Source organism: Nyctibius grandis, chromosome 8, assembly GCF_013368605.1.
Source record: "Nyctibius grandis isolate bNycGra1 chromosome 8, bNycGra1.pri, whole genome shotgun sequence".
NCBI lineage: Eukaryota > Metazoa > Chordata > Aves > Nyctibiiformes > Nyctibiidae > Nyctibius > Nyctibius grandis.
Genome location: NC_090665.1, coordinates 37,965,685 through 37,991,077, shown reverse-complemented (window position 1 = coordinate 37,991,077; position 25,393 = coordinate 37,965,685). Strand labels below are relative to the sequence as shown.

Below are 25,393 nucleotides of genomic sequence, written 5' to 3'. Positions count from 1 at the left end.
AAGTTGATGGAGGAGTGAAGCACTGTTTGCGACTGCGTGAACAACCACCGCAACCGCTCATGGGAAAAACGTCAGTAATTTGGGGTGCCAGACCAGTTTCCATTTCCCTTTCAAAAGGCAAGTAATTCAGGGGCACTATCAAGGGAGAAGCGGATACTTAGCAAAAGTTGCTATGATCAAGACAGGCTTCTAGCTGGACGGTGAGAAGACAGAAATATATATATATATATATATATATCATAATCCCCGAGACATCCTCACCCTCAGACTGCCCTCTGCCCAGCGCATGCCTTCACTGCTTGGTGTTTCCTGTTGGTGTGCTTCAACCAATGTTATTCACTCCTGTTTGTTACCATGAGCCAAGTACTTCCTGGCTGTTCCACAACTCATCAAAACAGAAGAAATCAACAAAACTACAATACTTTCTGGCCTAAGAAGAGCGAGAGGAGGGAAGGCAAGCAGCAGTGTGCTCTGCTGCGTGCCATCGTTCTTGCATGGGTGCTCAAAAGCAAGAGTGGCTACCTAACCCGGGCTTGGAGATCTGAGCTCCACAAGACCCCAGGCCAGTGAGCAATGTGACCCTGCTCCGCTCGTCTCTCGTCTGATGGCCTGAAAACATCGTGTGTTGCTTTCCACCGCCCTGCTCACTGCCACAGGTGCAGCTCCCTGTCTTCTGCATCCCACCCTTACCTTAAAAGGCACTGCAGATTTATAGGAGTCAGGCACTTCCCAGCTCAGCAACACAGACGTTTTCATGACAGCATTGACGCGGAAGTTCTTAGCAAACACTGAAATGAAAAACAAGATATTTGAGCACTATAAGGCCAAGTCAGGAAAGAGCCAGGCAGCCGCTCGGCTCCAAGTCTTTCTTTGTCTAACTCAGCAGCAGAGGTCAAAGAGTTCAGCTACAGCAGAGAAGCAAGAGATGAGGAGAAAAGAGCAGCAGCTTTTTACCAAGTCTCCAGTCTCCAGAGGAGTTTTGCTTTTTGACTATCCAGCATCACAGAAAGGAAGTCGTAGACTGAACTGTAGCCTTCCTCTCTCGCCCTTCCACTCACACTCTCTTGGCCCTTTGCCATGATCAAAGAACGGTGGTGCTCAGGTAATGGATCTGCAGATGATCCTACCCAGCCACCTGTTCCAGTTCAAGCAAGAGCCTTTCATGTACACATAAAACAGCAAAGTGTGCCTGTGGAGTGACAAAGGCAATTAAGCTACCTCCAACGCCCCTCTCCCCGCAAATGGCAACTGTAAGGAAACCTCCAATTAGCCTCCCCTCACCGAACTAGTTTTACACTAGGGAGCCACACAGTACCTGATCTCATTAGTCAGAGCAAAGGGAAGCGTACCCTCACGAACTGAAGCAAAGATCCCTGTCCTGAAGGCAGAGCTTGCTGTTAGGGCTTGTTAGAGGGGCACTCACCTTGCTCAACAGGCATGGTCCGGGACTGGATGCTGGGGCTGAGCGGCCCAACCCCCTTATTGGTGCGGGCCCTCACTTTGATGTCATAAGTGGTATCAGGCTTCAAATTCATCAAAGTGATACTTGTGTCCTTGGTGATGTTAACCAGGTCCTGCTGGCTATTTATGTCCCTGTATACCACTGTGTAGTTAACGATCTTGCCGTTTCTTTCTGCCAAGACCGGGGGGTCCCATGCAACCTCTGTGGTGGAAGTGGTGAGACCCACCACGCGCAGGTTCTGTGGGAAGCCGCTTGGCACGTCTTCCGCAGTAGTGATCTCCTTCTCAAACTCCTCTCCTGGGCCAGCTCTGTTCTTGGCAGACAATTTGAAGAGGTATGTGGCCCCCTTGTGCAGGTTGGTCACAGTGTAGTGATGGTCTCTCTTCCCGAAGTCTATCGTGTTCATCTTTTCCTCATCAAGACGTCTGTACTGCAGCCGGTAACCCAGCAGCTCCCCTACCATCTCCTTGGGTGGGTGCCACTGGATGAGGGCTGTGTTCATGGCTGTCGTGCTAATCATCATGGTGGGCTTCCCTGGGACTGCAACATAAACACACAATGACCATCTATAGCCTGGCAGGAGGGGAAGGAAGGACCGCTTCCGTGCTGCTCAGTCCGTGAGGATTGAGGAAAGTGGGAAAGTTCAGACAACAGGGTGAAGAGGACGACAGACAATTCACATGGATAGAGGCAGACCGACCCTAATCCAGTCGCGAGGGAAGCTGGAGCCAGCCAGCTCTTGGCTGCCATTTTCCCATGTGCTGCCATCTAAACAGGCAATAAATTCAGCCCCAAAATTCATCCCCTTTTACAGAAAAGGTTTAAGCATCATATTTATCTCAGAGAAGATCTGAAGCCTGTCCTCCCAATCAGTGGTCTTCAGACACTCCAGCTAGTGCACAGCACCAGGCCACACTGGCCCCGGTGCACTGTACCACAACAGACACACAGAAGCCCAAGTCCAGCGCCCTGATCTGTCTGGAGGCAGACAAATTTCATCCTGAAACCTTGCAGTTTTACCATCTGCAGAGGCAGTGAGCAGAGCGGGGCGGGCTGTTTGCCATCAGAATACATTTTGGCTTAGCTGATGAGCAGATTCGTGATGTCAGTGACGATGTGACAGATGAACACAAGCGTTCCACGGGATTTTTGCTTATGCTGCGTAAGTCAATGGGTGTTGCCGTCACTGGTTAGGAACTGATGGCTTTAAATTGATGTTTTAATACCTTGATCTCCTTCAGTTAAAAAAAGGATGTGTCTTCACTTCACATCAGCACAGATTTGTAAACAAATCGACTGATAGGGAAGATACTCAGAATCAGAGGGATGGGGCCATTGATATGAAAACGAAAATGGGATTGTAGCCCAACCTAGTTAAATATCCTTGCACAGTTTTGAAATGTATAAGCCCACAGATGAGCACAAGAGAAAAACGTATGGGACAGAATTACGCCCCGATTTTGCCATCAGAGGGCGATACCAACACTCCCCTTTGAGGTCAAGCCTGCAGACGAGCCTGTGCAAAAAGGCAGCTCTGGGGGTGGTTTGTAGGTATTTAAGACGCACAATTACATTTCCACCGCCAGTGCCATCCTCCTTGCACTCATAATACAATGTGTAACAGCAGCTAGTATTAAGGGACACATTATTTTCAAAGCTGATTCCAAATATTAACTTTAAATGTGCATCATAACATGGGAAGACCCACTGTGGTTTACAGTGCAACACTGGGATGTTTAGGAAGCTTTCCCTGTTTATAGGACAGCTGTAGCAATTTGATGAACAGAGCATGCATCGTGGCAAGGCACAAGGGAGACGGCATTTGAGATTGTGACAGTGGAAACTACCTCTGGAGCTCCCCATATGCAGCGCAGAGGAGATGGCAAGCTGTTCCTTGTTTAAAAGCACCGTGAACAAACGTTTTCAGTTTGCACAAGCTGCATTCCCATAATAACAAGTGGTGAATACTGTTCCTGCGGCTGGTATGAGGAAGCAGCAGGATTATCGGTTGTAGGACAGGTCTAGTGAGTGGAAATCGAGGACAAGACAATGTCAACTAGTTGGTGCCACCGCCAAAGGCAAGCTTGACCGCATCCGGAGGAAAGCACCTGACGAACTCCTGGGTGCGCCTGCTCCGGGCTGAGGCTCCTGTGTTGCACTAGGCACAGAGTATGAGTCTCTACTGAGATAGAAGAACTGAACCAGCTGGGATTACCAGGACCTAGAAATTGTGTCCGCAGCACTCCTATGGCAGGATTTGTTGCATTCCAGATTTTACCATGGCTCTAGGAGCAGCCGGGCTCAGCTGTGTAAGCCCGGGGAGGCAGCAGTAGCAATGGCTGGGGTGGGAGCTGAGAAGCACCTCTGAGGAGCCCTCTGTGCCAGGGGCCATCCCAGGCAGCACTGCAGACACCACATGAAGCAAGAAATGGCACATGCCTACGGGAACAAGGTGAGGACAGGCCATGACTTCAAAGCTGAGGGAGGGCCTGGACTTTCAGGCTTCCTCTTCCCAGGTCTCTGGACTATGCAGATGAGCTCAGACCCAGGAGTTTCATTGCTCTCTCATGGGCCCTGGCAGTGTCTGCCCATCTATTTGCTGCACTTTGCTCAGGTGATCCAGTGGCAAAGCCTGTAAAGTAAGGGCTGGAGATCACAAGAGTATGTACCTCTGCAGCGCCTCCAGCCCTCTCGGTTCCTGCTGTACAGGTGCCTTGGCCATACTCCCCATGCACCTCTTGGGAGGTTTTACCACCACCCCTACGAGGCTGTGGCATCCGTTCCCCACACTCACCTGCCCCTGTGGTGGTGATGACTTTTGGCTTGCTGCGGGCACCATCTCCTTTGGTGGTGTAGGCAGCGACTGTGACAGAGTAGGTGGTTTCTGGCAGCAGGCCTCCAATGACTGTCTCCTGGGAGCGCATCCACGAGGCAGAGAGGAGGTAAACGAGAAGAGCAAATACTTGTTACTGGAGTGAGCAAAAGGAGGGCACTGGGGTCAGTGTCTCCAACAGCAACACACCGACACACTCGCTGGCTCACACTCGCGCATCGCACTCAAGCACACACGTCTCGCACAGAGACAGCAAACAACAATGGCAGCCACTCCAACACACCTGCTTAATTTCAACCCCTGCATCTAACACTTGGCCTTTCCAGGGACCCACCAGCAACCTGTGACAGCAGCTGTGCTCTCCCACGGCTTCTGCCAAGAGGGAGATCTACTCCAGAGATGGTCCTGCATGAAGCCAGAGCCACCCTGCCACAGCAAGCCTGAGAGTAAGAGGACTGTGGAGCTGTGAACCAGAGCAAAAGCCAGTTCAGCTGGCTGTGGAAACCTCTTGGGGGCTAATTGGGGGATTTTTAAAGTTGTCTCTTGCAGCAGAGCCGCAGGGAGCACAGAGAGGCAATGCAGGGGTGGGGGCCCCAGGCATGGAGCACCTGCAGCACTACAGCACCGTGTTCACCCTCCCTGCCAGGCACGGCGTTGTAAGGATGGGATGGGGTCAGCGCAAGGCGTTGGCAAGACCTGGAGGGAAAACCCTGCGCCATGTGAGGTCTGGAAGGAAGGCGTACTCGGCAGGGTGCTAGCACCCTTGCATGCTCTGGCTTCCTCTGGGCAGGAGGAGGGCATAGCTCTGCACTTCAATTTGAGATCAAAGAGGGGAGCACCGCTCCTCCCTCCTCACCTCCAGCGGCAACAGGACTCGTGCCAAGCCCGGCTGGCCAGGCCTGCAAACGAGCAAGCACAGTGAGCTCAGCGGCTCCCAGCAGCTCTCTGCAAGCTCAGGGCAGGTACCCGTGAACTATGTTCGTCTGCAGGTGCTGTGAAAGGGACCAGGGCTGTTAGCACTAATAACCCATCAGGTCAGGGAGCAAGAAACAACTGGGCTGGACAGGGAGCTGGGGAAGCTTTTGGGAAGGAGGCAGAGGCTCCGCGTTGGTTATTTACCCTTTCAGACAAGGTGAAGAGCAGAGATGGAGAGAGTTAAGCTTGAGTCACTGGGGACAGGCAGCACGAGCACTGTTAGAGGCTGCTCCAGGGGTCCAATATCTGCCTGGGGGATCCTTGCCAGCTTTGGGGATACAAGGGGCGCCTGCGGTTGCTCTCCGAGCACAGCCAGTTTCCCATCACCCACTCGCACAAACACCCACGCTATTAAACCTGCTGATTTCCAGTCAGTGCTGCTGGTTCAGGTTACCTGCACAGGCTTACTCATCAAAGTTACCGTGTTACCATCGAGGAACCAGCCAGCCCAGAGAAAAATCAACAAGCACCAACAAGAACCCCGCCAAAATCACCGTGTGAACCAGAGTCCGATCCCAACTCTGCCCCTGCAGCAGATCGTGTGTGCGGGTGAGTGGACGCACAGTCCGATCGGTGCCAATGGACCCGCGGGGGAAGCACTCACAAAACCTGCAGACTCTGAACATCCCAAGAGAATTCACTCCTCCCAAATCCATGCAAAGAGAAATTCTCACGCAAAAGCATGCCACCGGGAGCAAAGCAAGCGAGCTGGGAGGAGGGGAGAGAGACAAGGGATGGATGAAAGAAGGTCTGATTGTATAATGTAAACACAGTGCTGTCATGACAAAGCCACTCCGAGCAAGAAGCCTCTGTAGAAAGCAGGAGGAGAAATGCATCGTGCCGGGGTAGCTCACAGTAGGGCACGTAATTGAATTGCTGACTCTAAAAAGGTCATTTTCTAGTTTGTTCCTCCGAATTTATATTTCAAAATTATGTGGGAAAAATTGGATTTAACTGTTTAAATGTGATTGTTTTCTTATTACTATCTGTGTTTCAGCCAAAGGTCACGGTTGAGAGTATAGGTTATTTTTCATGACTACAATCAATGTGGTTTAAAGATTATATATCTAATTTCACTGTGTAACTTGGTGGGCCAGCTACTGCAGAAAGTAGGATGCACCTACCGAGTCGATCACTTGAGCCTGCCTAAAACTGCACTGCAACAAGCAGGAAATACAGATTATGGGAAATGTCAATTGCTTTTCTGCATTTAGTAGCAATCTAAATGCCAATTTTCTCAGGATTTGCTGCTTGTAGAAGGTTTCACAATGTAACTCTCCAGCCTCATTAAGGGAGTGAAAGGGATGTTTTGACAGCACTCTGTCTACAAAATTCACAAATCGATTTACCAAACCCCTCTTTTCCAACCTGGAATACACACAAGTGGTACTTACATGGTCGACGGAGTCCTCAGCTCTCCACTGACGGGGAGAAAGGAAGGAGGAGAGAAAAATGGAGACACAGAATTTTAAGGGGCAACGTGTAGGAAGGGAATGACGATGACGACAACAGCAGGGGTTAGCAGGACTGGGTTGGGGGGGATTACAACATTTATATACAGAGGGTCACTTGGCACAGGCTGTGCCAAGGCAAGAAATGGCATAGAGCAATTTTCTACATGCTGCTAGCCTGCGCAGTAGGTCTGAGATCACTCACACAAACAGGGGCGAATAGCTTCCTTCTCATATGGATGGAGAGGTCACCACTTCCTAACTTTGCAATCCTTTCCCCTTCTGGCTTTATTTGCACTTTTCTGCCTCCTCCACACGCAGAAGCAAGAAGGGACAGCTTGTACCAACAAGGCTCTGGGGCTGACTGCTGCCCCACAAGTCACTCACAACAGTTTTGTGGTCTAATCTCCAGTTTCTGTCCTAGCGATCCTCTAGCCATCACCTCTTGTTGAGAACCAAAGACACAAAACTCAGAGAGCACTCTTTGCAGGGGGGCACCAGTGCAATATTTACAGAGCTTCTCTTTCCTGTATCATTTGCAAGAAAATGCTCTTGGGGACCTCAGAAAACAGAGAAATGATGTCTCTTGTAAACAGTGCAAGAGAGGCTGAGATCTTACACAGAGCTCCACACTAAGCTGCTCCTCTCCAATGGCCCTGTGTGGCTTGGAGCGAGGCTCAAACTGGTGCATCTACTGAGGAAACAGCTTCTCACTCCTCATTACACAACACTAAATGGCAAACACTCATTTGGCAAGAGCAGCCCTGCAGGTAAGACTTCTACACAACCCATTTCCCAGCAAAAGCTCACGTGGATTCCCAGCCATGGCAGCTCAGTTAGGGCTCTGAAGAAGGAACACGCAGGTTTCTGGCTGGATTTGGGTTTCTAAGGCATCAAAGCTGCATTGGGGTGGTGAGACTTAGCAGACCTTGGCTGCTGCCACGCGTGCCCGTAGCACTGTTCTTTGTGGTTGATGCACCAAAGGAAGGTTTGCAGAGATCACAGCAAGCTCTCTCAGCCAAGGTGATGCGTTACATCTCAGATTACTAAATCTGCCTGGAGGAAGCACCGGTCGATGGGTTCAAGCACAGAGATGAAAGGGGAAGATAGGTATTATTGCCCCTGACTCACAGTGTGAGCCTTAGCAAGCCTTGCTTCTGAGCCTGAGCTGCGAGCTGTGAAATGGTGCTCAGATACTGACTTCCTCAGGACACCGGGAAGCCCAGCTAACGCTGTTGAAGTGCCCGGGAACCTGCAAGTGCGGCAGAAGTACTAAATGGTATTAAAGCTACAAGTTGCCTTTTGTACTCAGGCTATTTGAGGTAGCTTTCACATGCTGCAGCCTATCACAGTGGCAGAGTACTCTCCTCAGTAGTAAAATACATGGCATACCTTCAAATAATTTGTTATTTTATTCTCTAAATTCAGAAAGAAGCACCTATTGGAGAAACACTCCTCTAAGATTTTATAGTTCACTTATTAGATGCCATGAGACTGCAGGAGAATTATCCACTTAAACCATCTTAAAAATTACTTTCAGCAAAGAGGTCAAGTTGTCCCTAAAGACTTCCTATAAAGCTAAGGCCCTCACTAAGTATTATGGTCACTAAAGGCCCTCTTTCCACACACATCTTGGTGTTATTTCCAGTGTTGCATGCTTAGCTCAACCCAAGTCATTGCTGTTGACGTCCTACCTGCGCCAGCCAGCCCCCATTGTGGTCAACAGCCACACACTCTGCCCTGCTGATTTAAAACCTGGCAAAAGTCTTGCTACAGGAAGGATATGACACCTGGGAGCTCTTTCTTCCAGAAGTATACTTCTGCTCCAACACCATGTCCCTCATGGACGGGGACCACGTGGATGGTAACATCCCAGCTAGCCTCCATGTAGCTGCAGGAGCAGAAGGTGACACTCCACTGCAATGAACACTGGAGCAGACCTGGGCTCAGGAGGCTACTGCATCTCACACCACAGCAGGGAGTTTATCACCCACGAGGAGTTTAGACCAAGCTTTTAATGTTCAGACTCTGTTTGCTCTTATGTTTCAGTGAACTTGAATCTTGCATCAGATCAGAGTGCAAAGAAATGCCTTGATGTGTTGGAGGAGTAACACTGACAAGCCAGGCCTGCATAAATACCCTGGTATAAATTCAGTTTCATTAGGAAAATATCATCTGCAGATCAAAACATTTCCTTCCTTACACTAGCTCAATTGCTTCTTAACTGTTTAAGGTTGGTCAGTAAGACAAATTGATCTGAAAAGCCCAGGAGCTGTCATAAAAAGAACTCAGACAGTGTGTGCATGAGGCGGGATAGCTCAGGGAAGTGCTAGAGCTAACAGTGTGTATTTATGGCAGCTGCAATGCCTTAACGTTTCATTTTACACTTCAACACCACACAGCGCAGTCATGTCTCATCAGGGAATGGCTGTTTTCTCTGACCATGGCTCTTTTACAAGACAGACTCAGGCCCTCCTAACCAGCCCCAGCTATGGGAAGTGGATATTGCAGTTTTCCTGCAGATCCTTCTCCTCTCTGCTTCAGTGACTGCAGTGCAACAGTGAAACTCCAGATGTAAATTCAGGTGCTCAGCTTGTGGGGTGCCGGGGGGTCTGAGAGCTCCAGAACTTCACCTTTGTCCATTACGGAAATGCCTCTTGGATGATGCCCTTCAGTTTTGTTCTACTTACGAAGCAAGAGTACACGTCACCTCCATGCCAGACTCTTACCTAGACGAGAACATATGCATGAGGAGTTGTTCCAAGTAGATTCAGATAAAGATCCTTGACTATCACCCAGCAAAAGAGGGAGGCTGTAAATTCCTCTATTATGCCTGGGGTGGGCACTGCCCAGGAAGAATAGGAGTCTCTGCTTCCCCTTTCTTTGATCTTAATCCAACAGCTTGAAGTGCTTGCCGTTACTTCTTCCTGCTCTTCTGGAGCAAGCTGGTGGGACGTGCACTTGGTCTGCATGCTGGATGGGGAAGTGCCGCCTGCGAAGACCACGCAATCTTCCTGTGAGCCTGCAACCCTTCTCATGGGCAGCACACCTCTGCCCTGCCATGACTCTGTTTGCAGAGCAGGAGGAGGAGGTGGCAGGAGTCTCTCCTCCACAAAGCCTGACCTCCTTGTACTCAGCTGTACCCAGCCATCTCCCAGAAGCAGCAGCACTGCAAAGCTCTCTGGGCAGTCTGGGTCTGCACAGGGCTGTAAGCAGCGAGGTTAATGTGCATGCCGCATCCCCAGAGAGATGCAGGCAGCAGGCTCCCTGGTAAATATGCTGCACAGTCGAGGGCAGGAGCAGTTGTCGAGGCCAGATTGTAGCATGGTGAGAAAGTCCCCCCTCAAGACATTCCAGTCTGGGCTGAGGATAAGCAGTCTGGGAGCAGGACACAACGGATCAACAGCTAGATCCACACAGGGTCTAGCTGCCTGTCTTTGAAAGAGCAAACAACAGTCACGCTTGCATGGGAACCCGAACAGGAAGGCCTGTCCTCCCCTGGCCCTGCTGCCCCCTTCATGCCCAGCGCTCCAGACTCAGCCCTGCTGCCTGGCGCTGCTCAGAACTGAGCTCTGCAGGGCACACAGGACTGGTACCTGGGAAGGAATTGAGGGGCTCAAGCCCTGCTCCTCCTCACACACTGCAGCTGTCCAGGCATTGGAGACCAATGAAAGCAGGTGGGTCCCTGCCCTCCCCTGAAGAACCTAATACTTGTGCCCCTCTGCTCCCTCAAGCCATCGAGGACTTGTACGAAAGTGGTGGAGTGCAGCTGAGACCCTGCACTGGTGCCCCTGCTCCTTTCAAAGGCGCTTTCTCGGTGCTCGGATGTGTTGCGCACAAGACCTAGGGCACAGAAATGAATCTTCTGCCATCGCCCACCATGGGACCTGGCAGAGCCATCACGGGCAGGGCCTGTGCAGGAGGTGGTGCGGGTATCCGACCCAGCCCTGCAGCGATACACACGCTCTCCCTGAGCACTCCTTCACAGGGCATGGGCACATTTGCTTGTCCATCAGTCTGTCAGTAGGAGGTGAGAGCTCAGACTGGAAGGCACAGAGAAGTCTGATGGAGGCAATCAGTCACAGGCGCAGCCACAGAGGGGAGGGAGAGGCCTCAGCTCTATCGCAGGACCTTCCTAACAACTGATTACTCTCCCTAGGCAGAAGGCTGTAAAATAAAACGTGATCTCTCTAGCACCACGGCTCCCACTTCTCTGCTGATGGTTTAGTCCTTTCCGCTCAAATGGTTTTGAAAACCCAGAATCAGTATTATCTGCATAGCTAACATCTCCATTCCCTTTTCTTTTTCCTTTCATCTTTGTTTACTCTCACTATATTTCTCATCTTCAATCAGGAAAAATCATGAGTCAGCTTTAATACCGGTGTCTTCATACCATCTGCAGGAAGCAGATTATGTGGTACATACCTACTCAAAATCAGCAGACAGCCTGGCTAGGCAGGAGGAGGGGCTCTGCCTACATGTCCAGAGAATTTCTTCTCTGACCCCAGATTTTCAGTTTAATTCTCTCCCTGTGCACTGGTATAAATGTTTGTGAATGTTTAGGAGTACTAACTGTGGCTATATTCTGGCCATCTTCATCCTGTGACCTTCAGGGACAGGTGTTCCAGTGAATCTTTTTGTTTTCTTCCACAGAAAATAACTCTTCCAAGAGTACTCATTAATGTTTGATCTGGCTGTTTGCAAAGACACGCACTGCTGTACTGAAAGATGGCAGCTCTCACAGGGTTCTTCAGCTTTTGGAGCAAATGTATTCCATCAACAGCACAGGTCATGCCTTGCTCCTCACTCTTTTGGGAAATAAAGATCTCCTCTGCCAAGTCAGTGAAACCTCTTCCCCGCAGGGTCATCATTAGTTTATCTCCGGAGTGACATGACTCCTTCAGAGTAGTCACTTCTCGGCAACTATCTTTTGGCCTTCACTTCCACCCAAGGATTACAGCGGATGAGTTCAGCACCATACTCACCAGAAAAAAAAAATCAAGAACTTTCCCACACAAATTCACCAAATACGAAAGACTGGTAAGTGGTCTGACAGGCCAGGAAACTTCAAGCAGCTTGTCTCCTTGATGCACACATTCAAAATAATGCAAAATCCAGCACTCCCTGGAAAGTTTCTGGCTCTGGCACCCTCATTCCTGCACATTAGCATGGGGTTTCTCCCTCTGAAATGTATGAGTAAGGAGTGAAAGCAGAACTGGCTGGGCAAGCATAAAATATTTGAAAACACCAACAAGAACAACATTGCCAACTTTGCCCACCTACGCTTGGGACCAACGCATTAACTCCAAACTCCAGCTGAACAACACAGCATCAATTGTTCAAACAACACAGAAGATTACATCCTCCTGGAATAAGTAAAGGGCAGTAAGCAGCTTTTCCAATGACTAAAATAAAGCAACATCTGAAACATAAACAGAGACGTGCCCCAGACAGCACTGCAAGGACCCTCAAAGCATTTTCTCTCTTTAAAGTTTTCCCCTTCCACATTATTACTGAGTTTTATCCCTCAGAATATGAATGGGGAGTAAAGCCGCCTCTGTGCACTGCGCTCCCCACTGACAAACGTATAAATGATTCACAGCTGCGTTCAGGAGACAGATCAATTAATCGTTGCAGCTCTCCAGTATTTATATTGGGCATCATTCAAGCAAGCCAGCTCTGAATCGATTACTCGTTGCTTCCAACAGTAGCAGATCCTGTACTTCATTTATACGATTATCTTTGTTGAGAACAGCATGGGTCATCCAGGATGAAGGACCCTTGCTCCAAAGAAGAGTTGTGTGTCATCGCAGACAGGGCACCAAAAACTTCCCTGGACCCGGGGAAGGAGGCAACTATGCATTGCTGGGCTGAGCAGAGTGCATAACCATGCCTGGAGCACTGTGTGGGAACAGGGCCCCAGCTCACAGCTGGTCAGGTATCCAGGAGATCGCATAAATATGTGCAGATTGTTGTCCAGGGATTGCAGAGGGCAAAGTCATTTACAGGCGATGCAGGCCTGCACCTCACTCTTTTTCCCCCCCTAGTCTTTCCCAGACTCAGTTGGCTTCACTGACAGTTTGGTTCCAAGCGACAATGCAAGGTCAAGTCCTTGCCTTGCAAAAGCAGGAGGGAAGGGAGGCTTTGCTGAGCCAGAGGAGGGCTGCCCTGCCTGGCCTGCTGTGCCCACCCAACAGTGCAGAGCCACCCCACGCCCCACACACAGGTAGCACCACAGGGGACTCTGCTGAGAGAGAAGCTTCGCCCTGAACATAGTCAGCAGCCTGAAAGAAGCAGACTCAAGGCTTATTTAAAACTCTCCAATGGTTTATAACCTGACTGGCAAAACACAATTTGCTCCAGCTGGACTCTGCACAGAATGTGGCAGGCAAATACAGGTGCATGTTAGAGAAGGGGTAAGAGAGGAGCATTGTCCAATACATCATCTTTCCTACAGCAATCCTTTCCCGATTAAACTTTTTACCCATTTGTAAGCCACAGTTCAGGGATAAACTGTTCACCTTGCTCAGGCAGGGCTGAGTCCCATGCTCTGGAGCTGCAAAAGGAGGCCAAAAAATACTTGGATCCAGCCAGCCTGGCCCTCTGCGGAGAGGGAAGGTGCCATGCCCACCAGCCCGTGGTCCCCACACTGTACCTGTGCTTCCGACAGCATGACGTCCTTGATCACTGGCTGCCCTCGGGGCTCGTTGTTTTCCAGCTTCACGTATGTAACCTGGTACCCTCGGATCTGCCCGTGCTGCTTGTTGGAGATGGGCAGCTTCCAGCTCACCCGGATGGCAGTCGAATTCACAGACTCTACCTCCACCTTTCGCGGTGGGGCACTGGGCACTGTAACACACACAGGACAGACAGTTAGCAGGTACCACACACAACCACTGTCATCTGACTCTCACTCCTTTGCTACCTTCCCTCCACGTCACTGCAAGGATGGCCCTGCTGGCACAAGTTCCCTCTACCTGCCCAGGAGGTCAGACTGCAGTTTTCCAGCATGAGCATATCCCCAACCCTTTCGCAGCACCCAAGCGCTTTTGTTACTCTCAGTAGGAAGGACCACACAGCGATATGCAGGAGCACTCCTAATAAAAGCCACTGTGCTGGATCAGACCTAAGGTCTATCTATCCCTCGTCTCCATCAGCAGGGGAGCAAGGAAGAATACAAGAATATAGAAGAATATAAAGAATATGGTAACCACCTGCAGCTCAGGGTGCCCTGAGGCAGAGGCAGGGGTTTTGAAGTCTTCTTTACATCCTGCCTGTCACACCACCTCCTCTCAGATCCCTCTGCGTACATCTAAACACAGTCCAACAGCCCCAGGTAGCGTGACTGGGTGCCAAGCCTGCCTTGCGGGAAGCCCTGGTACCTGCCACCAGCCAGAGTGCACACGTGCTCTTCCCCTGTGACAGCAAGAGGTTAATGAGAGGGAAAAGCACCATCCTAAAACAATAACCCAGAGCTCAGAGACAGCAGTCACTGAACTCAGCCAGATAAAGGGGCCCGTGGGGATTGTGACAGCTCTGGGGAATGTATTTCATGCACGGCTAGCTGAATGCTTTTTGATAATAAAATGAAAAATTACACTGTCCAGAAAATATCAATTTTCTTGCAAGGTGAGGCCCGTTTAAAAATATATTTATACCCTATTTACCATTTGGAAAAATTACCTCCTTATTACTTTTTGCTCTTGCACTGACTATGACAAAAACGTCAATGCTAAAAAATTAGCCTCCCAGTTGCTCCTGGAAAGCTCCTTTCAGCTGAAGCAGCTGGGAGCAGAGGTGGGCACTCCCTGCAGAGGACACTGCTGCTACGCGAGTATCCGGCACCCAAGTGAAGGGCCTGGGCTCCATCCTAGCACCCCTACTGCAGGACTCCTTCCCACTCTCCACTGCCTGGGAAAATCCAGGGGTTTGGTGCCCCGTGTGCCCCAATTCTCAACACAGCAAGAAATAATCAGTATTAGGTAATTAGGGGTGGCTAGCTGACAAGCAGACATAATGACTATTGCTATTTCAACCAACTAGATGGGAAGAAACAGCTACCCAGCAGGTAAGCACAGTTTTCAAGCCGCAGGGCAATTCATTATTTTCCCCAGATGTCCTTCTTAATTGCAGATAATTAAATAAAGGAGAGAAAGGGGGAATGGAACATTTTAGCACCATGAGGCTAGCTAAAAGTATGGGAATAGAGGGGGCTGTGCTTGAATAGTTACCACCTTCTGGCTGGAGCAGCCTACGCTGTAATCCACAATTCACTTAGTGCAGTGACCTTGCACAAGCCACAGGGCTCTCCTGCCCTAGCAAGACACCTGCCCACACACACAGTTGGGAGTCCAAGTGAAAAACAAGATCTGCCCTGAGAACCAGACAGAAGCTGTGTCAAGCTCTGCTGGCAAGGGAAGGCAGGAGGCCTCAGCAGGACATGATTCGGGGACGTTGCAGGGACATGAAAAGATGTGACTGTGAACAGACCAGAGTGTTTCGAGGAGTGCTATCCTACCCCACTATGGGAAGCATGTGCTGCATCTGAGACCCAAACAGGGCAAGTTAAATTTGTTTTCAGATCACAGTTTAGCATTTCTCATTCCTTCATCATGGGTATCTACTGAGCATCAGCATGTCGGAGGGATATGAAATCACTCCTGACAGCTGAACTGGAACGTCCAACCACAGTGCCCAAAAACTAACTGAGAGAGCTTGTTGCGACATTTCTGGGGTAGCAGCTTCCCCTGGGCTACAACTCTCCTGAATGAGAACTGAAGCAAACAATACAGGCAGCAGGACACACGCAGATGTGTTTGCCAGCCCAGGAATGCAGTCAGCGAGCATTCCCAGACGCCACTTCCAGAGCCAAGGGAGACGTCGGGGACAGGGGCAGCCCATTTAGGGAAACTGTAACATGTCTGGTTTCAATTTGCTACACTGACTGGGCAATGCGGAGATCATCCTTTCTTTGCCTGGATGCTGCATCTCTTTCTTCTGCCATTAAATCTGCAGCTTCTGGGGTCAGCATGAAGCCATGGAAGCTCCTGCTGTCACCCTGAGCTCTGGCACTTTCAAAGGAAATGGCTTAAGTCGTGATGACGTAACTGACAGCCCTGCTAATACAAAGCAATTTCTCTTTAAAGCTGTCGTATCCAGTAAAGTGTTCTGTACATGTGATATTCCGACTCTTGAGCGGAAGAGCAGATTTACATAAGCTGCGGCTTGCCTGGAAGCAGGGGCAGGAAGCAGCTTTCCTGTGATATCTACAAGTTTCAAATGGATTTTTTTTCCCCCTCTTTAGTTTGCTGGATTTCAGGTCAACAAGTAAACTTTAAGTCCTGATCTCACAATGCGAGAGAAGCCTTTGGCTGGGAGAACTCATGTTATATTTAGCAAAATGTAAACCACCACCACCAAACACTAGAAACTCAAAATGGCAAAGCGATGTAATGCCTCCTCACATGCACAGGAAGCACTGCTAACACACACAGCACCCTTGTGGGACCACGCTGGGACGTCTGACCCACGGCCCGGAGGCAATCACTGTAATAGAGCAAGGGCCAGCAGAGCAATTCCCCTACCCCACTCCAGGGCAACCGTGGAGACCCTCCCCCTGGAGCAGCTGACCAAAGCACTGCTCCTGACAGCCTCCGGTCCTGCTTGAAAAGCACTCCCAGGCCAGTGTCCCCACTCGCTTTCCCCCCTTTTCCAGCAACTCAGCTAAGAAAGTCCTGGTTACCCCAAGGTGGTAGCTGAAGGAGCTGTTCAGTAACACCTACCATCCTCATCAGTGCGCACGTGCATGGGGATGCTCTCCGGTCCTGGCCCCACATTGGTGTGAGCCCTTACCCACACCTTGTACTCGGTCCATTTCTCCAGGTCCTTGATCTCCCAGCTGGAGTGCTCCCGTCCAATGCCATCCACCACATGCTTGGTGTTGTCATCTCCTTCCACTGCCTGGTACGCAATGGAGTACTGGGTGATGACCCCATTGCGGCTCTGGGCAGGTGGTGGCACCCAACTTACCCGGATGGTAGTGGAGCTGGTGCTTACACACTCGACTTCTTGGGGTGGGGCGGAGGGGGCTGGGGATAAATAAATGAAGTGGGGAGATGAAGGGAAATGAGTGGAAGGACAAATCAAAATGCACAGGGAACTTTTACCCAGCCAACTGAGCACTGAACATACACATGGAAATCCAGCCAGTAGCCTCCTGGACAACCACCTGCCTTCCTCGCAAATCATCAAAGATGGCACTAGGGGCAATCTGTATTTGAAAGCCTGATGAACAGCATGGAGACAGAAGTGCTGTTCTGCATCACAGAACACCTCTTCGCAAAGCAGTTCTGGACGCTCACTTCACCAAACACAACAAATGACAATAAGGGAAGGGGGGGTGAGAGAGAGACTGGTAGGGAGAAGAAAGATGCTTTCAGTGAAGAGCTGAAGCAGATGGAAACCAGAAGAGGTAGGAAGCTACAGAAGGCAAGAGTGGCAGAAGGGGAAGCTCACACACCAGATTGTATGAAGGCTTGCAAAAACCCGCTCCTAGACAAGTGGAGGAGACAAACGCGGGTAGGAAGAACAGGTGACTGATGTTGGCTGGAGTGTGTCCAGGAGGGGTTTGAAATCACGACAATCAGCTGTGAGCAGCACCCTGACCCAGGTGGGAGCCAGGCACCATGTGGAAACAAGAGATAACATGACCGTGTTGCTTTGCATGTGTGCCTCTTATCTGGGACTGACTGCTTCGTGCCTGCCAAACTGGTTACCTGCCTCAGTAGCTTCCTGGCCTACAGAGCTGTACAGGGGAAGGTAGGCAGGTCTTGTCCCCTCCCAGGCAAAAAAACACCTGCAGTTTGCGTTAACTTCTAAGCCCCAGAAATGTTAACTGGCCACAGGGGGAGGAATGGGATCTGGGCAGCGGACGCTTCTCATTGGGATGAGGAGCAGTCCCCTCCACACAGCACTGCTGGGAAGAACAGTGAAACAAATCTTGGGGGGGTGAAGAGAGGGAATGGGACAGGAAAGACGACCTGGACAAAGCAGAGCATCTCTAGGACACTTGCCTGGTTCCTTCCCTTCTCCATCCTTGCAGAACTGCTGTCCTGTTGCAACAGGGCCCTGGCATCATGGGAGCACTCTCACAGAAGCAGCAGTCCCCTCTCATTTGGCCTCACTGCCCAGGGATGCTGCAGAGAGCATGCTTGCAGAGAAGGCAAGGGTGGAAGCCTGGAGAAGGAAGGGAGCCCACCTGGTGGTGAAGGCACAAGGGAAACGGGTGCTCGCACAGATGGCAAGAGCCCTAACCAGAAAGGGCAGGGCACCACCACCACAAAAAGTGCACACAGTTGCTCTAAGGCTTGGAAGCTGTCTGGCCAAGCAATAACGGAGTACAAGGTGTCATGCTTTGCCATGGCAGGTGAAAGGCTGCTTCCATTCTTCACTGCACCCAGAAACCTAAAATCACCTGAAAAAAACCTAGTGCACTTCCCCATGCTGCAGTCCTTGAAGCCACCAGTGCATCACAGCCAGCCTTCCCGGGGCACAGGGACAAGCCCACCTGCTCACCACATGTGCAAAGGCGAACACAACCTACATTACTCCACAGGGCAGCAGGGACCTCAATTAAAGCACCCAGCAATTGTGCCTTGGCTTTGCTGGGCACAGGTTGGCAGTGGGAGAAGATGTGGGAAAGCTGGGGACAGCAAGACCTCCCAATGCCACTGGTGACCGCTGCTTGCTGGGAACAAGGCCCACTTGCTTGCAGAGGCAGTGGCAGGCTGCGTAACTCTTAGTGCCCAGTTCTGTGCTCAGGGAGCAGGGCCCATCCCTGATGCCTGGGGTGGGGTGCCTGGAGAGAGGAAAGATGGAGGGAGAGTGGGCAGTGACGGAGCTGGGAGAGATGATGCCTGAGCAGAGTCAAGCTGCTGCTATGGGAGCTACACCGGAGGAAAGAGAAGTCAAAGCAATGCGTGGAAGCCAACAGTTGCTCACGTGAGGGAGGCAGAGTGGGATCGGCCCTGCCATCTGGCATAATGGAAGGGAGCAGGGGTAGAAAATGAATCCTCACACTCTTTTAGTTAATCAGCAGAGAAGTGGCAGGGAAGAGAGTAGGAAGATACAGCACCAAAGCAACACCAAGAGTGAATTCAGGGAGGGCGTAAGGTAGACATAGCACCTGGTGGCATCCCTCAGAGGGGACAGGTGAGACACAAGGAGCTCGGCAAGCCTTTCCTTTGCCACTGTCTTCAGAGAGGCCCTTCACAGAAGAGACTTGCTCTGGCTTTGGGCCTCCACAGCATCCCTTGGGATGCAGCAGTGAGCTCCTTCTCCAAAGGCAGCTTTGGCTGGCAGCATGGGCAGGTCACACATTGGCTGTTGACTGGGTAAGAGTCACACACATGATGTGCAAGGCAAAACCTCAGATTAACACTTAAAGAAAGCAAAATAAAACTTGGTAACATGAGCAGGATCAACTTAAAATGCACAAGGAGTGGAAGTGTCCCTCCTGGGGACAGCAAAGAGCAGACTGGGTGCACCCACACACACACACAGATGTACCCACATGCACACTGTGCAAACCTCTGGTGCCTCCAGGCTACTCACACCATCTTCCCCGCCGGCCCACAGCAGCCCTGTGTACCCACCCAGCCCACCTACTCCTTAAGCTAGGGAAAAGGCAGCCTCAAGATCCACCTGCATATTTCAAGGGAGAACAGCATTTTAATGCTGAGGCCTGATGGGCACAGAGCTGAGGCTCCTCTCCGGCATCATACTGCTTGCCTGAGGCACTGCACGCTCCTGGAAAACTCCCCCGTGCTCCTCAGGCCCTCAAACCAGCACTGCCTGTACTTTTTGCAGGGTGCCCAGCAGCTAAGCAAGCAGCTTAGCAGGAAAGGCAGCCCAGAAGGCAGCTGTCTTCTCAGGAGATGGGGTCCAAGCTGTGCTGCTGGAAGGATGCAAAGGGGCATTGCATCCCTCTGGCCTTCCCAAACAAGCGTCCCTACCACTCCTGAGCAAGGACGCCACAAGAAAATCACAGCAGCAGTAATACAGACATCCCTCTCCAGCCCATTAGTGATGATGTGCCTCCTACCTTACTCTGAACTGGATTGTCAGGGCCAGAAACAAAGCCTGAAGACAGGTTCTTTGGAAAGCAGGAGTCTGCTCCTGGAGTTTGTGTCCCACCTGAACATATCAACCTCCAAGATCTAACAGCCTTTCTTAGGGCAACCAGATGGAAGAGTGCAAGTGGGAGACCAATTTGAAGTTGGGAGCAACACTCTTTCTAGATTAGTAAGTTCTAAGGCCACAGGGGACCAATTCAACCATCTAATGTGAGGTGTTGCTAAGTGCAGATCAAAGAATTTCTGCCTGGAAGCTGTGCATTGTGCACACAACTTCTGTCTAGCTAAAGCAGAGCTTTCTGAAAGACCTACTTGACTTTGAGACCCTCAGTACCCAAGAATCCACTCTGCCCTGGGGCTGTTCAGCCAGTGGTTTGTGACCCTCACTGAACAGCCCAGTAGTAACTGCCAAGGACTCTTCTCATAGAATAGAGTGCGATCAGAAATCTTCTCAAGTAGGGGCCTGTAAACCAAGACCCAGTCACTTCTCGGATAAATCAAAGAACTCTTAGGTCCCTCTATGTAAGGAGGGTTTCACTGGTCAAACCAAGGTATTCCTGTGGCTTTTGGCTAAATCTATTCTAACCTGTGCACATCTCTCTTACTAAATAGATGCCAGAACCAGTCAGCTACTGCTCCACCGGCCAGTGAAGCAACAACCTTAAAAACAGACCAGTATGAGGTACCCTGTGAGCAGACAGCATGTGGAGTACATCATGGGAAGATGTCTGCCTTGAAGAGTCCACAAAGCAAAGGTTTCTCTTACTTGGACTGTTGTGAGAATCTGAAGGACTCATTTATGCATGGAGCTGTCTCTGATTAAGTGTGTTCAAGGATAAGAGCATCCACTGATGGAATTAATTTAAGTGGCAGGACAGTTGCTTCAACCTTTGCTTATCAATACAAAAGCTATCTGAAATAGGTGTACAAATCCCCACAACTCAGAATTTGTTCTCAATGTTAAAATATTTATAACTGCATGATCTGAACCTCTCTCCATTTTCACACCTGTCTATCGTGCAGCACTAAGACACCATTAGCTCACTAAACGAGGTGGAGGAATCCCTGCGACTGATATGTTAATAAAGCTGAGTTTTCCTCAAAGAGAAGGTCGTTCCAATAGTGAGCAGAGCTGCTCTTCCCTGCCTGAGCTCCCTTTCTAATGGCCATCTCAGGCTCTCGCTGCTGTGCGTGCTGGCACCCTCCCTGCAGGGAAGGCTGGCTGTTGCCAACTGCTCACCCCACATAGCTAGTAAATCCCAGACAGACGGTGCTAACGGAAATGTCTTTTTTCCCCCTTTTAATGCTCTTTGCATAATGGCAAGCCCAAAAATCGTGAGTGAAAACGAGCTTATCGCAGGGCCCTTTGATAGCCCTAATCTGCTTACGCGCAGCACTTTGAGCTGCCAATCAGAGCAATGCGAACTCCTGCTCTGTGATCACACGGGGCAGAGCAAGGATGAAAGTGATATTGCCTGGGTCACCTCATTATCTAGCCTCTCTATTAACTCGGCTGCAGCTTGTTCTGGTTTCCCCTAGCGCTGCAGTCCCAGAAGCAGCAGCCTCACTTGCTCACACAACCCAGGCAAACAGCCACTTTCCCAAAGGGACCCCTCCAGCTGCCTGACAGCCACAGGCACATCTTGTCTCAAAGGATGCTTCACCTTGCTATCACATTTATGGACCAGGGACGGACTCCCGCAGAAGCAAGGCAGCTGGAATGGGGACGAAGGGGTGAAAATCCAATGGTTTGGAGACAGTCACATTTAGAGCCAAACATCCATATGCTGCCTGTCCAGACAGCTTGTCTGCATGGGAGTGAATTCATAAAGATGCACAAACCCACTCAAATCAATCTCTCCAAAGCAATTTCCCAGCCTGTTTCACTCCTCCATCAGTTTTTGTGAATCTACCCTTAGGGAAAGACAGCATGATCAAAGGGACATGAAGAAAGAACTTACCACTTGGGTGCACCCCCTCTGCCAAAGAGCCCTGATCCAAAACCCCAGCTGACTTCCCCCATTACACCCTTTAGCAAACTGCATGCCAGCATCCCTGCAGACCCAACAAAGGCAGAGGCACCGAGCTACTCCATGCCCAGGTGATGGAATCTGGACTGCTTTTACATTGTCTTCAGCAGTGCAGAGTGTCAGACACTTACTGGATTGGGCAGTTCTGGCTTCGATCGTGGGGGTGTAGACTCCTACCCCCAGCTCGGAGCGGGCACCCAGACGGAACTTATAGAGCGTGTCTGGTTTGAGACCTTCCACAGCATACGAGGAGGTTGGGTCAAACTCCACCTTTTGCTGGCAAATAAAGGGAAACGCAGGTTATTTGGTGTAGTCGAATAACAAAGAAAAGCTGGCGCTCAGCTCCCAGTGCCAAGGGAATAAGCAGCCCCATCACCCATTCTGGCCCCACAGAAAGTCACAGCCATGCTGCCAAAGCTGCTGCAGCCTTGCAGGACTCCGAGGCGTGGAGCTTCCTGGGTGAAATACAAGGACTCTGCACTGACACAGACCTCTCTGAAAACCAGGCTACACTGCTTGGTGTCCAGACTGCACTCACTGCCTGTCAGCTTTGTGGGAATGCTGTGTCTAGCTATACAGTTCAGGCGAGTGGCACAGGACATGTGAGTTTGTTTCCTCCCAACAGACAGCATCTGCCTATCAAACAGAGTAAAGCCCTTGTCCTGGAGTAGTCAGCATCTCTAATGCACCTAAACAGTGCTGGTAAAGGACTTGTTTTGCTGCCACTTCACCCGGAGGGCACTTATTTCTGGCAGCTCTCATGCCACTATAAACACAGAAGGAGGAGAGGACCAGGGGACACTGTGATGCTGCCATGGCAGAGTCCTCACTGTGCTGCACTGCAGCCAGCACTACTTGGGATATATTTAGAGCTGGACTTCTTTTAGGGACCTGACAGTAAACATGGAAGGGCTCTCTCTAGGCCACCCTCAACCCGGCTCCTTAAGTGTAACCTGTCCTGGAGCGGCAGACATATTTTGGAGGCCATTTCAGACCCACCTGGAAGTCCTACTGGCCCGCACAACTTTTTACAGGCACCAGCAGTAAGGATGCCTCAGGGATGGTGTCATAGTATTCTGGAGCTTTTCCAGTCCCAAACTAGTCACCAGCTACTTTGCTGGGCATCAACAAGCACTGCTGAGGTCACTTACAAAGAAGCCAGACAGAGATTGCCATACTCCTATCACACACCCATGACACAGAAGAAACATGGAGAAGAAACAGTCGCACTGCCACCCCAGCTCAAGCAGACACCCTTCCCAAGCTGCTCAGCTGTGATGTCTGGCCCCAAGTGCTGCTGATGCAGAGGCAGGATCCTCACCTGAGTGCCGTCCTCCCCTTCCCAGTAGAGCAGCTCGTATTTGGTAATGCGTTCCTGAGAGGCAGGCAGCCACGTCAACAGGATGCGGGTATCAGACTCTGCTTCTGCCTGGAAGTCAGCTGGCTGGGCGGGAACTGGGGATGAAACACATGGTTATTGCCAGGAGGCAGATGCAGGGAAAGGAGCTGCATTACTTTGCAGAGGCCGTGTTTCACCTTGTGAGGATCCTCTTTCATTCCTTCTGGACCCTCCCTTCTCCATTTCCCCCATACTGTGCTCTTGGAACAACCCAGGCAACAAGCAAGCACCTCTGGGACACAGGCAGGTGACTACGGGAATTGCGCTCACTTCCAGTCCCTGATGGCAGCCCAGCTCCTTCCTTCCACATGTGTACTCACACCCCAGAAGGGCCTGGCACAGTTGCATAGGTTCATGCCCAGGACCACATGTCACATTTTTAGCCATTATATCCCAGACAAAACTGTGGGCTGTGTTACTTGTACAGAGAGTGATACCAACCCCCCAGGACAAGCTGACAGCTTAAATCTGATGGCTGTGGGGTGGGGAAGCCACTCTGACACGCAACCACTTGAGCACCAAGTACAGTTGTGATGCCTGGTGCAGATCAGACGCACAGCTGAGTCGCACACCACCGGGGTGGACATGGAGCTGCGGCACCTCACTCCATACGTACCCCCTTGCTGCGTTTTGACCTGGATGATGTCTGAGGGGGGCCCGTCGCCCACTGAAGTAAAGGCCAGGACGCGAATGCTGTACGTGGTCCCTGTGATGAGGCTCCCCACAGTGGTGAGGTGGCTGTCGTCGGTGTTGTGTTTCTGCCACATGCTCAAAGGCAGATGTGGGTCGGTGGTATAGTAAACACGGTACCCTCTGATCTGTCCATTTGGCTCCTCTGGCTGCTCCCACTGAACCAGCATGGTGCTGGCACTCAGCATCCGTGCCTGGACTTTGAGGGGTGGACTTGAAGGAGCTTGCTCTCCTGTCCGGGCCTCGACCAGCTCGCTGGGGGGACCTCTGCCAATGTTATTGACTGCGATGACCCGGAACTCATACTCTGAGAAGGGGCTGAGCCCACCTATGCTATAGCGGGTTGTTGCCACACCATCCACCTCCTGGAACTGACCCTCCAAGGATTTGGGCTTGTACTGGATGACGTAATATGAAATGGGGTCGGAGTTGCCCGAATCCCAGGTGAGGGTCACGCTGGTAGCTGTCGTTTCAGTCACTAATGGCTCTGTCGGAGGTTTTGGCAGTGCTGCAATTGGAAGGCAGAGAGGTGTGATTTAAATAATTCAGTCAGCTCAAACCCTGCAATGAGCACGGGGATAAAAATGGAGCTCCCACCTCCCATTAACATTCTTCTTTAAAAGGCAGAAATCATTTCATACTCTAGAACATGCATTTTTATATTACCCTATATTGCTTGAAGTGGTTCTTAATGGAAGGATAAACAGAGCAATCATGTTATTAGACGTGCTTGACGCACTTACCAGCAGCAGGCTAAATAAAGGTAATTCAACAGGGATGCAGGAATGTTTCTGTCATGGGGGTTCAGCTGGCAGTGGGAAGGTGTTTGCTGGGCTGGGCTGGCCCCAGAAGCCAGGTTACAGCTGATTTACAAAGGGATACAGTAAAGCAATCAGAGCACCACAGGTAATCTGGAGCTTTGCTCCTGCGTCCGCAGAGACAGCATCTTAGGCCATAGGGAGTTCATGGGCAGTGCTGTTAGATGGGTTGATGGGGGAATGTCTTGTAAGTGTTACAGTACATGCAGGAGGGATACAGCCAGAGAAATTACCACCTTTCACATCCACTATTTCACTGGGTGGAGTGTCAAACTGCAACCAGACAATAAACCGTTACACAAGAACTCTGTGACGCTGACATCTCTGAAGTTAATGAGAATGCAACTACTGCAAGCAAACATTTCCAGATCTGCCATTTTACCAAAAGAACAAAGAAAGAGAATGAGTGCGTGTGAGAGATTTGCAGAGTACACAAATACTTTAAGACAATGACTGAATTAAAGTCTACAGTAAATTTAAACCTCCTACGAACCACTCTAGTTAAAGTCATTAGTGACTTGTAATGCAGCTGTGCTTGACAAGAAACTAGGAAAAATGCTCAGCCCAAATTAAGATCCTCAAGTACTTCATTCTTTGGCAAA

General features: G+C 50.5%; 1 protein-coding gene across 1 annotated transcript in view; it reads right to left on the bottom strand.

Annotated features, from left to right (window-relative positions):
* Positions 1 to 25,393, bottom strand: part of PTPRF (protein tyrosine phosphatase receptor type F) — a 255,569-nt gene that overhangs the window by 50,157 nt on the left and 180,019 nt on the right. The window contains exons 8-16 of the mRNA XM_068406730.1: positions 23,900 to 24,481; positions 23,206 to 23,339; positions 22,016 to 22,160; positions 16,504 to 16,809; positions 13,377 to 13,570; positions 6,665 to 6,691; positions 4,257 to 4,374; positions 1,424 to 2,002; positions 691 to 788 (exon numbers count right to left, since the gene is read on the bottom strand). Of these exons, the coding sequence (XP_068262831.1) occupies positions 691 to 788; positions 1,424 to 2,002; positions 4,257 to 4,374; positions 6,665 to 6,691; positions 13,377 to 13,570; positions 16,504 to 16,809; positions 22,016 to 22,160; positions 23,206 to 23,339; positions 23,900 to 24,481 (2,183 nt within the window). The remainder of the gene's footprint in view (positions 1 to 690; positions 789 to 1,423; positions 2,003 to 4,256; positions 4,375 to 6,664; positions 6,692 to 13,376; positions 13,571 to 16,503; positions 16,810 to 22,015; positions 22,161 to 23,205; positions 23,340 to 23,899; positions 24,482 to 25,393) is intronic.